Below are 15,780 nucleotides of genomic sequence, written 5' to 3' on the forward strand. Positions count from 1 at the left end.
AGGACCTGTTCCACAGCCCTCTTTTCGAGCATTTACTCGAGCAGATCAAAAAGAATCTGCTGCTTCTCTCGATGGTAGGAGGGTGACAGATCCCTGGGTGTAGTGTACAGCGGAGGAAGTTTGAGGAATGGGATCTAGTATCCCTTTTCGATGACTTCGAAGGACCAGCTGTCCGTCCCCCTCGCTCTCCAGGCTTTTGCAAAGGAAAGAAGCCTGGCTCCGACTGGTGTCTGAAGGACTGACGCATCATTTCTTACCCCTGAGCTTGGAAGGGGCTCTGCCTCTGGGAAGACCTCTTCCTCGAGGAGATGATCACGAGGAAGCTCCTCCGCGAAAGGGCTTCTGCTTCCTGGAAGCCTGCCCAAGCGTAGTAGCCGAAGGGACTGCTGGACGTCTGGAAGACTGGGCCAGGAGGTCTTGAGTAGCTTTCTCCTGCAGGCTCACGGCGAGATCCTTGATCATAGACTGGGGGAAGAAATGGCTCGACAGAGGGGCGAACAGTAACTCTGCCCTCTGTGAGGGAGAAACAGACTTTGCAGTGAAGTTGCAATACAAAGCTCTCTTCTTCAAGAGCCTTGTACAAAAGTGAGCAGCCAGTTCCTCCGAACCATCCCTGACGGCCTTGTCCATGCACGCCAAAACGCTGGACAGGTCCCCCAGACTAATCGAGTCAGGACTCCGTGACTGCAAATCCAGGACTCCCAAACACCAGTCCAGAAAGTTGAAAACTTCCATTGTCCGAAACAGTCCTTCCAGATGATGGTCCAATTCAGAAGGAGTCCACGACACCTTCGCCAAGGAAAGGAGAGACCTCCTTGGAGCGTCTACTAGACTGGCAAAGTCTCCCTGGGAAGAGGAAGGAACTCTCAACCCAACGTCCTCTCCCGTTTCGTACCAAATCCCTGCTTTTCCACTCAGTCTCGACGGAGGCAGGGCAAAAGAAGTCTTGCCTTGGGCCTTTCTCAAATCCATCCAGTCGTGGACCTTCTTGAAGGCTCTCTTCGTAGAAAGGGAAGTCTTCATTTTCACAAATCCCGGCGTTCTACTCGTTTTCGACAAGGCTAACTGCGAAGGAGGAGAGCGAGGGGCCGTGGGTTGGAACTTGTCTCCAAACAATTCTCTAAGAAGGCGGGCCAAGACCTGGTAGTCTGAGGATGAAGACGACGTAGAAGGCTGCTCTTCATCTGCGGCCTCCGACGAACTTCCTAACTCTCCCTCTTCCATGGGAGCAACAGACGAATCCACAAAAGAACTAAGAGGTCTAAGACCTTTAGGCCCAACTCTCAAGAGGGACCTCCGCTGTGAAGAAGAACTCGTCGCACAAGGCTGAGCGTCTTTTACAACAGCCTCTGAAGCGTCTGGAAGCTCCGGGAAGGAGGCGTCCTGACGAGCGTTCTGGCGAGCGTCCTGACGAACGTCCTGACGAGCGTCCTGACGAGCGTCCCTACGAGCGTCCTGGCGAGCGTCCTGACGGGCGTCCTGACAAGAACTATGACGAGCGTCCTGAAGAGTAGCAGCAGCCTGAGAAGCGTCAAGGCGAGGAGCCTGAGGATCGTCATGCCTAGCAGCATGCAGAGCGTCACGAAGGGGAGCGAGAGGAGCGTCTTGTCGAGAAGCTAGACGATCCCTGCTGCGATGAGCCTTACGGTCTTCCTCCCTCTCGACAGAAGAGAGTCTGGGGAGACGCTCATCGCACCCTCCGCACCCTCTAGACAAGCGCTGGGGTGCCGAACGAAATCTAGAGGGGGACGAAGCAGGCGAAGGAGACGAACGAGGAGAAGGAGAGGGGGACTGCTTGGACCTCTTGATAGGCAGCCTCGAGTCCTTCCTGCGTCGACGCGGCTCTGCCTCTCTCTCAGCAATAAACGAAGCTAACTGCTGCTGCATAACAAGGAGCATCTTCTTCGTAGGAGAAGACTCCTTCTCAGGGAAAGGGCTGATCCTGTGGGAAGACGAGGGGCGAGGGGACGCCTTTTCATTCTCACAGGAAAAGCTACAGCTCTCTCCCTGGAGCGACTGGGGCGCTCAACAGCGTCATCCTCTGATGACGTCCTGGTCCTCTTCTGCGGTGGGAAAGCGTCAAAATTCTCCGGAGAAGACCGAAAAGCATCTGGAGAAAAAGGACGTGAAGCGTCCTCCTCTCTGAAGCTTCTCTTCAGTGGGTGAGAGTCCTTCCGAGAGCTCCACCCCTTGCGTGGGGAGGACGCTTCGGAGGACGAGAAGCAATCCTTAAGGATTCGTGCACAAGCACGATCCTTGGCAGCCTGGGAAGCGTCAACAGGACCTGCCGAAGGGACGCCAGATTGGTGGGGAGCCCCCGTAACCCTCTTTCGGCTTTCGACTTGCCCACTCCCTGAGTCCTGGGAGTCCGACAGAGGTCCAGGCCTAGAGGCATTATAGGGCCGATCTGACGCCCCCTCCACAACACTAGGGGCACTAATACTATCACTGCACTTCACCACACCACTTTGTAAAGCGAGCACTTTGGATTCCAGGTTACGGATGGACTCCATAATCACGGACAGGGCATTACCCTCCGCAGACACAATCTCAGGGCCCGAAGGCAACACCACAGGGTTAGGGGTAGCAAAGTCTACAGGAGGGTTAGCAGGTGAAAAATTACTACCCTGACGTCTACTGCCTGACATGCTCCTGGAGGAAGACCTCCTGATCCTGTCACACTCTAACTTGCGCACATAGGAATCATACGTCTTCCAACCTGAATCAGACAAACTCTCACACTCCTTACATCGATCATTTACCAAACAAACATGTCCCCTACAGCTCGTGCATACAGTGTAGGGATCTACCGAAGCCTTCGGTAACCTCACCTTACACTCTTCCACACAACATACCCTGAAACTAGCAGAACTAGAACCAGACATCTTATTCAAGAAAAATCAAAGCCAAAATTAAAACAGTCCACAATAGCTGTGCCTAGCCACAAAACCAAAGTCAAAAACCAAAAGACAATCAGAATACTTAAGTGGCAACGAAAGTTTACAAAATCCAATGACGGAGGTACTGAAAACAGGTGTTGACAGTACCAGCAACAGAGAAAATCTAAATAGAAAATGGGAATGGTTCCTGATACCCGCCTCCCAGCGGTGGGAATGGGTACTAACCACCACCTGGCCTCCCACTGCATGTGTCGTAAGTTTTGAAATTCTGTCGGACTTCAGAGAATACAGCTATATATATATCTGACAGGTAAGTCTCATGAACAAAATAATATACAAATAGCTCAGATACTAAGGAAAATCTAACTAACAGGAAAAGGGGTATGAAGGTGTCTTAGTGACGTACAATCCACTAAGCATGGGATCGAAGTTGAAGAGCATGCCGAAAAAATATGAGGATACGGTAAACATCTCTTTACTAATAGATAAAGGAGACAATACTGGCCTTATTCAAATGCCATGCTTACACCCTACTTAGAGCATGTTATTCTAGACCATCCGCAGGGAGTCGTTATAAAGATTTGAAGGAGTGCAAGCAAGATCCATCAAACTATTTACCTGGATACCAAAGGAGGTTGAAATGACCAGGAAATAATGCCAATACATAAATACCATAAACATAACGTCTTACATTGTTTATGCTGTAAGCTGTTTGCCATTTTGGATGGTAAGGCCTATATAAATGACTACAGCTGAAACGACCAGGACCACCCCTAATCTGCCCCCCTAAATCTATCAATTTCCATCTAGAACTGGTGAAAACTGAAAGAGATAATTTGATATAATTTTATGATGTTGAAAGGAGGCTGTATCCTTGAATAGCCTATACCACTGCCATGTACCTTGTGATACACCAGCTAAGGTTCATCCTCTTGGTGCAGTATTGAGTTGAATATAGAATCTAGGCCAAAGGCCAAGCACTGAGACATAGGTCATTCAGTGCTGAGATGGAAACTGACGGTAAAAGGCTTGAATGCTGTAACAAGAGGAAAACCTCAAAGCAGTTTCACTATGAATCAATTGTTAGAAGAGGGTGGAAAATAAAATGGAAGAAAGAGTATATGAAAAAAGTTGCAGTAGACAGAACGAAAGTAGTTGCAGCTAGGGGTCGAAGGCACACTGTAAAGAACCTTAAGTAATGCAGTAGGACCTGGCCCAAATTTAGGTTAGGTTAGGATGCAGCCACGCATTTCTATCTGAAGCCTAATTCATAGTATTAGGCTATGGGATATATCCAAGTGATTGCCATTTCCACATTACTCTTTCACTTTTCCCACCTTTAAAGTCTAGTTTTAAGGTTGGATGGGAGAAGAAGCGGTAATTTTAGGGAATAACTCCGCACAGACTGCAAGGAACATTTCCACGAATACGTCAGCCACTAGGGATTAGGGTGTCAAATGTATTTTGCTGTGTTCAGTAATAGCCCTGGGGGTTAATTACAGTCGACCCCCTAAAATTAACGGTAAATTCTTAATACGCAACCCAAATACTACAGGAAACTGTAATTTCCAAAAGAAATACCCGACGTGGAGCCTTCCTAGTACTCATTTGAACAATGTTAGCGTATATATGTAACGTTCATTGATCTTACTCAAGAATGCAGTTGTAATCAGCACAATAAAACAACATTTTGTTGCCTATATTAGTGAAAGTATGAAACTTTTTTTTTCACAGGGTTATGGCTTGAACTGAATTCATTTTTACCTTATAATCGGTGGTTTTATCCTTACTGCCATCACAACTGAAACTCCACAGTGCTTATTTGATTGTAATTATACACATTTTGGTCTTAATTCACGCCACGAAACACCATAAAGAGTGCCATAGTCCCCTTGAATAAGTACGAATAAGTGCTGGTAAGAGTTCGGGGTTACGATTGTTGTGATGAAAGTGCCCCAGCATCTATGGGTACAAGTGGTGTAAGGATTTAGCGCAGGAAATGGGAAGTTTGTTGGCACAAGCAACTCCACAAACATCGAGATGGCGTCAATCTTCGAAATATTTGGAGTTGTAGCCTAAGTAAAATCTTCGAAAGCGTTTTGGGGAAAATACTTACTTCGAAAGGAGAGTAGAGGTCTTCAGCTCCTGTTATCACCAACTCATGACTGATGACCATCTCCAGTGTCAGGATGTGTTAAAAGTACTTTTTCGGAGGGTGGTCTAGCCGTGGTAGTCGGTGAGTTGGCCAGTCCACGCTGTTGTTTACCCTATACCAGACGTCACGGAATGTCAAAAACGGACTTCGAAATGCATAAAAAAATTTCCATTGGGGTAAACGAAATTCCAATGCAAAATTCACTTAGCTTATGTGTAACTAGCAGTGTATTAGGATGAAATTGACGTCTTCATTGATTAATTAGCGTCACTGTACCAACCATAGTGGTATCTTTTATTCCTTCGCCCCAACCAGGAAAAGTTTATAGCTACCTACTACCTAGTAATTTAAAATTTAAAAATGGGGCTAGCCTATTTTGACGTATCATATTGTCGGTATATTATTTAACTCGTGCATAAATTAGCCTTGACCTGACATAGAAAAGACAGAGAGAAGTCTTATTATGCCTAAAATAGAATAAATTCGTAAGGGTAATTACTCTAGGGTAGCAATCCTGGCCTTGGAACTGAAACAGTGAAATCACCCTGAAGCCAGCGATTTAGCCTAGCTAAAGTGGAATAGCTAAAAGTGGAATACTCACATAATTTGCCGGTTTAATGGCCAGGACACATTACATACTGCCGAGTAATAGCTGCATTCAACTAGGAAATAGTTATAGTAACAAATTGAGCCGAACTAGAAAACCACTAACAAAACTTAATCGTCAAGTGTCAACAAAATAATGACATTGGTGTCGAAGGGAGGTCATCTTCTTAAATTACTTTTTCATTAAATTTTATACTTATAAGAAAATAACTACTTATATTATAGTAAAATTATTAATTTAAAATTAATCTTAAATCATCAATTATAATATAACTTGCTTTAAGGAAGATTTTTATCTTAGTGTTGTAGTACTTGAATACGAAAAGTGAGTAGCCTAGGTTTAAGTTTCTAATTCTTCTTCTTGGAAATAATTTACTGTAATTATGCCACCTGTCCATCTTTACAGATACCTATGGAAAGCTGCGCATTACCACTTACAGTCTGAAACTGTGGTACTAATCGCTTCTATATATGTCAACGTAGAAACCTGACGAAAATTAAAGAGTAAAAGGAGGAACAACATAAGATTCAGTACAGAATCGTGAAAAGAATACCTGGAACAACAAACATCTACGTCGGCCATGCTACGGTTGATAGTTAAAGTTAGTTGGATTCAATCCTCCCACAGATTATTGTGAAATAGATATACAGTAAGTTTAACAGTTGAAAATTGAATAGAATATGGAAACGAGGCTGCTGCACAACTTCATAACAACAGATAGAGAAATGCTAGTGAAGGAGGAGGTAGACATAGGTAGTGTATAGAAGACCAACTACGACAACCCTATAAATACTGCTTGGGGACAAAGTGTTATATATATATATATATATATATATATATATATATATATATATATATATATATATATATGTGTGTGTGTGTGTGTGTGTGTGTGTGTGTGTGTGTGTGTGTGTGTGTCTGTGTCTGTGCTGTGTCTGTGTGTGTATATGTATAAAAGTAGCAATTTATAATAAGTAGTGGAAGTCAGAAATATACAGCAAAAGCTTAATGCTGTAAGGAAGAGCACAGATGAACAACAAGGGGTCGGGTAGTTAAAACTTCTGATCGTAACCAATGAACAACGTATGGGATCTAACCTGCATATTATAGAGCATCAAGAACAAAAATAAAATAAAAAAAATAGTAGTACGTGTTCCTTCGTGCTACATTCATATATATGTATGTATATATATATATATATATATATATATATATATATATATATATATATATATATATATATATTACCAAGGGCCCTTTTCCCTGAAGATCGATATTATATATAATATATTATATATATATATATATATATATATATAGCAAAGTTAAACACCGCATCCATGTTCTAATATGTTGTAGGAAGCCCACTAAAATTTGGAAAAAATTGAAAGTTTTATTTAAGGGTTTCGGAGAGTACATTCTCTCCCTCTTTCCGAAAGAGAAATAAAAGTTACAAAAACTGAAAACAGCGGTCAAGGTAAAAGAAATAACATACAAGCATATGGTTGTATCAGAATAACTGCCCTACGGTGGTTTGCCAATCTTGTTTAACAACTTAGTTACACTCAACTACCTGCTTTGTCATAATGCAATTATGACAAAGCGTGTAGTTAGTGTAACTAAGTTGTTAAACAAGATTGGCAAACCACCGTAGGGCAGTTATTCTGCTCTTTCGGAAAGAGGGAGAGAATATACTCTCCGAAAGCTTAAATAAAACTTTCAATTTTTTCCAAACTTCCTACAATATATATATATATATATATATATATATATATATATATATATATATATATATATATATATTCAATGTAGCACGAAGGAACACGTACTTGAGAATATCCTTAAATCCGCGGTATAAACTTGGGAAGGTAAGTGAAAAAGGGACTTGGAGCAAGTACCTTCGTAGTACATTCAACATTTTCAAGTTCACGCTGAATATAATAGTAGTTGACATCCATTTATACACAAAACCAGAAAGGGGGGCGGTCGGGGTTACAGTTTATTAATCTGGGCTCCATGTTCTTTAACCAACTAATGAAAAGTGATTTTGACACAACTTTTGCAGGAAGTGAAAATGAGCGTTATCTTACATATGTTTTAACTTGCCTTTTACGTTAACTACTTATGAAATGAATGAAAAATTTATGTTTTACAAAAATTCATCACAACTTTTATTTTATCCTTTTGTTAAGAAATATAAGGTAGCCACTAATTGTATGGTAATAATTCCTTATATGCATTACGTATTAGATATAATTCATGTATGAACAACAATTGTACCCATAGATATCCATGTATATATGTCTGCAAGAAAACACAGATCCTTCTGGCCCAGACCCAGTTTCTCTCTGTTCAGGTAGGACACTACATATTCGTCCACTGCCTCCTTTATAGCCTGTGTTTACCTGTGATAAAATTATCAGTACCCAGTTACCTGTCTTACTCTCTGGTCCTCACAATAGCAAATCAATCGCCTGGATAACACGTGTTATAATGCCATTTCGTGCTTGAGGCGTAATTCAGGGCGATCGATATCCTACTTTCTCGTATTTTTGACGCGGAGGATATATTTTGAGATCTCGAGACTCGATGACACGGAAGGGTCCGTCGCACGCGAACTTTTACTTTCGCCCGCTTGCTGGTTTGGTTTCATGGCTTTTGTTTGCTTGTTTTGTTTGTTTGTATGGTGTTTTTACGTTGCTTGGAACAAGTGGGTTATTCAGCAAGGCATATGGCTTTCGTTTTGGTTTCCCTTAGGCTGTTGTTTTGTTGGTATAGCTATTAGTTGTTTGTATATATTTGCTCTTCTGCCTGGTTCCTGTAAGCGCTCACTCCACAAACACATTTGCAGGCACACTATACACAATTTATGAGGTGCAAAGCTTATTTTCCCTTATTTACTCATTATTCTGTTTATGTTACTTCAAACTTTTTATTTTAATTCATGTCTATTATCCTTTTCTGCAACAATAGTATTACTACTATAGTTTACACCATTTACAAGAACTACAAAATAACCGATATCATCTTATTTCACAGTTAAATCACGGGGTTTTCATTCGCTAATATACATATCTGAAGGCTTGAGAGATAAGAATAAGACTTATTGGTGCTTATGGCATTCATTTTATTCCTCATCTGGGCAGCTTATGTATACAAACAGTTACAGTGCTAGCGTACAGTAAAACAATAGACACTCAGCTAGCGCACAATTATATATGACAGCTACCAACCTTTAGCTCCTTCTGGAAGTTGAGGGGCATGCCCACTGGCAAGTTTTATTAAACCCATAACTTACTGATCTTTATAAAGACCATCAGTTGGAACAGCTTCACAAAAAACCGTAAGTTAAGGCATCCTAGCATTACGTCCCACTCATAGTAGAATTAGTCTTAAGATGGAGAAGCAAGTCTGCAGTTATGAATACGTAGACATATTTTTTAAAGTTAAATCTGTACAGATGGCCGAAATAGGGACTCGAACAGATTCCCGAAAGCTATCTGTACAGATTTATCTTTAGATATAGCCTCTCTATATCTATGGTAATGGTTAGGGTTATGGGTCTAGGCTTTACCTATACAACGGCGCCTCCTAGTCGTATGAGGGATCTTTTATTTGTTAGGCTCTTTCATTCTCTTTTCCCTTTTCTTAGTAACTGCCACAGAAAATTAAATATTCTCATGAAATCAAAACTGTATCTGAGAGCCTTAAGGGAGATCTATTTGTCCACTGGGGACCTCCTCCTTCCCCACATCGTACAGATCTGGGTGCGGGCCGAAATGGGACTCCGCCTGCCTGAAGATTCTGGTGACGATCGTGTTCCTGGGACACCCGTCGATGATCTTCTGAGCTGCTACCCTCACCCTGGCGCTGCAGAAGTCGCTGATGTCGATGATTTTGCATTCGCAAACCTTCGGGAGGAATGGAATGAGATAAACGTCAACGTAGTACTAGACTTGGAATCGAGAGGGTATAGGTAACTCCCAGAAAATCAAGAAGAATTTAGCCGGTGTATAGCTCCAGATCAGAGGGGTTACTATTGTTGCAGAAAAGGGATAATAATTAAACAGCCTGAAGTAAAATAAAGTAAAGTTAAACTAAATAAAGAGTAAAGTAAACAATGAAATCATGCTTTGCACCTCGTAGACAGTGTAGTGTGCCCGCAACTGTTTGTGGAGTGAGCGCTTAGGAACTAGGTAATCAGGAACTGTGGTCATCAAGTTCAGTGTTTATTTTTAAGAATCAGGTCAGTGAATTACTCGGCTAAAGAAAGACAAATAATAATAATAATAATAATAATAATAATAATAATAATAATAATAATAATAATAATAATAATAATAATAATAATAATAATAATAGAGATGAAGGACACGATCAGGAAAGAATATATGCAGAGACTCAAGGCGATACTCAAGTCAAAACTCAACGCCGGAAATATGATAAAAAGCCATAAACACATGGGCAGTGCAGTAATCAGATACAGCGCAGGAATAGTGGAATGGACGAAGGCAGAACTCCGCAGCATAGATCAGAAAACCAGGAAACAAATGACAATACACAAAGCACTACACCCAAGAGCAAATACGGACAGACTATACATAACACGAAAGGAAGGAGGGAGAGGACTACTAAGTATAGAGGACTGCGTCAACATCGAAAACAGAGCACTGGGGCAATATCTGAAAACCAGTGAAGACGAGTGGCTAAAGAGTGCATGGGAAGAAGGACTAATAAAAGCAGACGAAGACCAGAAATATACAGAGACAGGAGAAAGACAGAGAACAGAGGACTGGCACAACAAACCAATGCACGGACAATACATGAGACAGACTAAAGAACTAGCCAGCGATGACAATTGGCAATGGCTACAGAGGGGAGAGCTAAAGAAGGAAACTGAAGGAATGATAACAGCGGCACAAGATCAGGCCCTAAGAACCAGATATGTTCAAAGTACGATAGACGGAAATAACATCTCTCCCATATGTAGGAAGTGCAATACGAAAAGTGAAACAATAAATCACATAGCAAGTGAATGCCCGGCACTTGCACAGAACCAGTACAAAAAGAGGCATGATTCAGTAGCAAAAGCCCTCCACTGGAGCCTGTGCAAGAAACATCAGCTACCTTGCAGTAATAAGTGGTACGAGCACCAACCTGAAGGAGTGATAGAAAACGATCAGGCAAAGATCTCTGGGACTATGGTATCAGAACGGATAGGGTGATACGTGCAAACAGACCAGACGTGACGTTGATTGACAAGGTCAAGAAGAAAGTATCACTCATTGATGTCGCAATACCATGGGACACCAAGAGTTTGAAGAGAAAGAGAGGGAAAAATTGGATAAGTATCAAGATCTGAAAATAGAAATAAGAAGGATATGGGATATGCCAGTGGAAATCGTACCCATAATCATAGGAGCACTAGGCACGATCCCAAGATCCCTGAAAAGGAATCTAGAAAAACTAGAGGCTGAAGTAGCTCCAGGACTCATGCAGAAGAGTGTGATCCTAGAAACGGCACACATAGTAAGAAGAGTGATGGACTCCTAAGGAGGCAGGATGCAACCCGGAACCCCACACTATAAATACCACCCAGTCGAATTGGAGGACTGTGATAGAGCAAAAAAAAAAAATAAAAAAAATAAAAAAATAATAATAATAATAATAATAATAATAATAATAAAAACTTGCATTTCCCCTTAAGGATCATAACAAATACTCACAATTTATCAAGAACTGAGAGTTCTAGATATAATGTTAATCGTTTTCATAGGAGAAATATATATTTTGCTTCTGGAAGCTTGTCCCCTATATACAATATATACAAGATTTAAGCCTGAATACTGAAAATGCCCTCTTATCCCACTGGACTCTGAAAATAAACAGAGAGAGAGAGAGAGAGAGAGAGAGAGAGAGAGAGAGAGAGAGAGAGAGAGAGAGAGAGAGAGAGAGCCAAATCACTTCGTACTTACAGCTTTTGCAGCTTCGTCCAGTTCCTTCCGTGACAAGGCCTCCACATCCTTAACGAAATTGAAGGTTTTGATCCACTTCGGCAATTCCCCCTGGAACCACAGTGCCTGCGAAAGAAGAAGAAGAGGAGAGTGCCCTTGTTTTCATGTAAACAAAGGAATAAAGCTTTACACCTCATAAATAGTGAAGTGTGCCCGCAACTGTTTGTGGAGTGAGCACTTAACCAGGAGTAACTAACGAGTCTTTGAACTGGTTCGTTGCAAGCAAAGCAAAGTGATGCTGTTAACTGTTCTTAAGTATTTCAGTATTACTACTATTTGTGAATAAAAGATGAAATATATTCAAAACAAATGAGGAAGGCAGGTTCCTAAGTATATTAGTATTACTACTATTTGTGAATAAAAGATGAAATACATTCAAAACAACTGAAGAAGGCAGCCGATAGAGGTAAGGCTATCGTTACTTCATCATTATTTGCTAATGTAGCTAATGATAATAGTCTAACTCCAGCAAAAGGAATATATACAAGTAGATGCATTACAATCGATACACATGCACACACAAACTAGATACACGAGTTATAGTAATAAAAGAAATAATACTTGGCAATATCCACGCAGTTGCTGAGGTAGCAGTAGAAAAAAATAATAAATTATATTATTGCTATGGTTATTGTAGCGCCAGTGTTAAAAAAAAATACTCACGACATTACAAGGATATGCCGCGACTTCCGAACCAGAGTTGCCGCCCTCGTCGTCGTCCAGATTGACCAGCGAGCAGTTTTTGTTTAAGACAGCTTCCAGCTCCTCTTCTGTCAGCTCTCGAACCCTCTCATCTCGTTCTCCATTGATCTCTTTGTTCTCACCCTCCTCTTTTGCTTTTTCCGTTTCTTCCGTCGCCTCCTGTTCTGGGTCTTCTATCTCTTCTTCTTCTGCATCAGTAGTACTCCCAGTTTCCGTCTCTTCTTTATCCTCTTGAACGCGGTCATCGTCTTCCTCTTCTTCATTTTTCTCGGCAGAATCCAACGCTTCTGCCTCTTCTTTCACTTCTTTCCCAGCCTTGGCCTCTTTCCCGTTTCCTTTCTCTTCCGTTATCTCTTCCACTTCATCTGCTCTTGTTCTTCTTTCCTTCTTCGTATCAGCTTTCTTCTCGGTTGCTGCTAAATTGGTAAAAACCAGAATAACCAGCAAGGCCACAACCGCCTTGGTATGACTCAAGAACCCCATTTTATACAGGTAGTACTAGTTGTTCGGATTATAAAACACACGGCAAGATGATCAAAAGTAACCTTTACTCGGGGAAAGCTTAACCGCTAATGATGGTAAAGTCGTCCGTTCGAATAAAGCAAAGTCTAACGATTAACCTGCTTTTAAGAAAACACATCAATGTTTACAAAATAAGACGCCAAAAACAGAATCGTAACGCTCACAAAGTCTGGAATAAGCACAACATCGCTTTTTCTAGTTCAATGTTTATAAGAAATGGAGTGTTTTGCTTTGTGATTATAATGTATTTACCTAAACATGTTCATAAACATTCGTGTATGCTTGGAATAAGCACAACTTTTCTTCTCGTAGTTCAGTGTTGATAAGAAATGGCGCCTGTTATGAGTCCTGAATGCAATATGTTATGTTGAACGAAACATGTTCATTTTCGGGGATGTTTAGTAACAAACACACAGGCATATTGTTGCCATTTTTATTTTCACCACGGGTTGCTCCACGAGCAAATGCTTGCGCTGGTTTCAGACCCGCATAATGAACAATAAATACTAGTGAGGTAGTACAAATGCTTTTAGTTCAGGGATATAAATGATGAAAGGTGATCTGACTAAATTAAAAAAGAAAAAAGGACATACCTCAATGTTCTGACATTGTTAAGAACAGAGAAACGATAACAAATATAAATCATATATTTTCTTTTAGGACTATCAAAGATCAACCTCTAGCTTCTGTGCTTGTCTGTATGTATACACATTGTCTGTGCCATACCGTCTGTTTGCCTTAGCATCTTTGAAGCTATGGAGTTACGTAGGAGTTCATCTGATTCTTCAGCAATAAATATGTCTGAACTGGTTATCTCAGCGTATTGTAATAGCTTGGTCGTACAGTAAAAATAAAATCAAATAGATAGATACACAAACAGACATATAAATAAACAAATAACGAAATATATTTTATAGATGGACGTTGCTTCCCTAATCTATCTTTGACAATCCATCAACTCTGAGTATTTAGTTTCCATCCTCTCAAACATTATACACTAGACCTGGGAGGATTGGAAGGTAGGTAGATGGGATAAGATTGGTTTAGAAATATTATATATATATAAATATATATATATATATATATATATATATATAATATATATATATATACAAATAAAGGTTTTTGCCACGAAGGAAAAATGAAAAGCGAAATAGCCAAGCACTTTCGATCTAGTTCGGCCCTTTACTCAGGCCCAGACCGAAAGTGCTTGGCTATATCGCTTTTCATTTTTACTTCATGGCAAAAACCTTTATTTATACATAGCATCACGTTTTATATATATATATATATATATATATATATATATAACTATATATATATATTTGTATATATATATATATATATATATATATATATATATATATATATATATATATAATTGATAATTGCCTCACTGGGCCTCTGACGCAAACGGCCTTATTGTTTTCACGTGGGAGGTTAAACAACGCATTGCAAGTCATCGGTGTTGCTACATACGGTTGGTGTAGTACGATCAATTATTCCGGAGGCGTTTTGCTGATCGACGCGAGGAAAGGGTGTGACATTTACTTGCTCTTTAGACTATATATATACTTTCCGTTGCTCGTTCTCACGTCTCTCGCTTCTTCTTCTTCTTCTTCTTCTTCTTCTTCTTCTTCTTCTTCTTCTTTCACCCCATCCTCCTTCTGCAATCTCCCTTCGCCTTGTGTTTCTTATAACCTTTTCAACTAACTGCGTATCTTATCTCACAAAGAATTGGTTTCCTTTTTTTATCAGTCATGTGTAATTCTCTCCCGCTCAAGCCACCATATCATCACGCCACCACTCTGTATTATTTGCTCTCGCCTTTCATTCACTCCTACGCTATGTAGTCTGGTGTGTATTTGTGTGTGTGTGTTTGTTTGTTACGACAAATCCCAGGAGAAATTAAATATTAAGCTTTGTATTGTTTAAAGTTTGTGGGTTTGAGACACATAAAAGTAATGTACGACAGTTAAAATGTTAACAGAGAGAAAACTCGGTGAAACATAGTAAGTGTGAAAGGCAAAAAGAATGATAACGTCGAATGAGCAGGGCAGGAGGAAAAGTTGACATAGAAATGTTAATGCGATGCAGGAAGTGATATAAATGAGGCTGGATTATTATATTATTATTATTATTATTATACTCTCACATGAGGCCTATCCATATGGAACAAGTCCACCAAAGGGGCCACTGGCTTGAAATTCAAGCTTCCAAAGAATATTAAAGTGTTCATTAGGAAGATGTAAGACGTCGTAAAGGGAAATACGGAAAGAATAGACCCCATTTATTATGTAAAAATATAGAAAAAAATAAACTAACAAATCAACAAATAGAGACTAATGGAGTGAATCTGTCCTGGGTGAGTTTGAGGAATACGAATGTGTGATTGCGCTGTGTAATTTGAATGTAAATGGCAGAAAAGGGAGATTGCTACTTGATGAAGAGGAAGCAAGAATGACATATAAGGAGAAAATTAAAGGAGTAAATGAGAGGGGCGGGGGAGGGGGGGAGGTGTTTACAAAATTCAAAGACACGGTCATCGAATCGTCAGGGAGTATATATGAGTGGATACAAGCAGCTGGTAAACTAGACCATGGAGAAATGAGAGAGCCAGTGAAGAAGAAGAAGAAGGAAAGAGCTTGCTTTTGGTGCACTGAGATCACAGATAAGATAAGATTGTGAACAGGTCTAGGTGACCATAAAGAAAGCAAGGGAGAAGACAGACAGATATTGATAATATAAACATGAACTGAGTTAGATGAATATTCAGTCTTAGATTGAGAGTAAAAGAAGTCTTGCGTCCATGCTTTGAATCTGGAATATATCTACCTTGGCGGTGCGCTTAGTACTAGCCCGTTGGGGGATTACCGTACG

General features: G+C 40.5%; 2 protein-coding genes across 4 annotated transcripts in view; both read right to left on the reverse strand.

The window, feature by feature from the left end:
• The window catches only part of LOC135208495 (copper-transporting ATPase 2-like), a 64,880-nt gene extending 59,067 nt beyond the window's left edge, over positions 1-5,813 (reverse strand). For all 3 annotated transcript variants that reach the window (XM_064240740.1, XM_064240739.1, XM_064240734.1), the window contains exon 1: positions 5,657-5,813. The gene's annotated coding sequence lies outside the window, so the exon portion shown is untranslated. The remainder of the gene's footprint in view (positions 1-5,656) is intronic.
• A 2,952-nt stretch (positions 5,814-8,765) lies between these two features.
• On the reverse strand, positions 8,766-12,971 carry LOC135208496 (uncharacterized). Its single transcript, XM_064240741.1, has 3 exons — positions 12,340-12,971; positions 11,638-11,742; positions 8,766-9,573 (listed from the first exon to the last, which is right to left on the reverse strand). Exons 1-3 carry the CDS (start codon positions 12,859-12,861, stop codon positions 9,370-9,372), a joined length of 831 nt encoding a protein of 276 aa, XP_064096811.1. The 5' UTR covers positions 12,862-12,971; the 3' UTR covers positions 8,766-9,369.
• Between the last annotated feature and the right edge of the window lie 2,809 nt (positions 12,972-15,780).

The sequence above is a fragment of the Macrobrachium nipponense genome, chromosome 35, assembly GCF_015104395.2.
Source record: "Macrobrachium nipponense isolate FS-2020 chromosome 35, ASM1510439v2, whole genome shotgun sequence".
In the NCBI taxonomy this organism is placed as follows: domain Eukaryota; kingdom Metazoa; phylum Arthropoda; class Malacostraca; order Decapoda; family Palaemonidae; genus Macrobrachium; species Macrobrachium nipponense.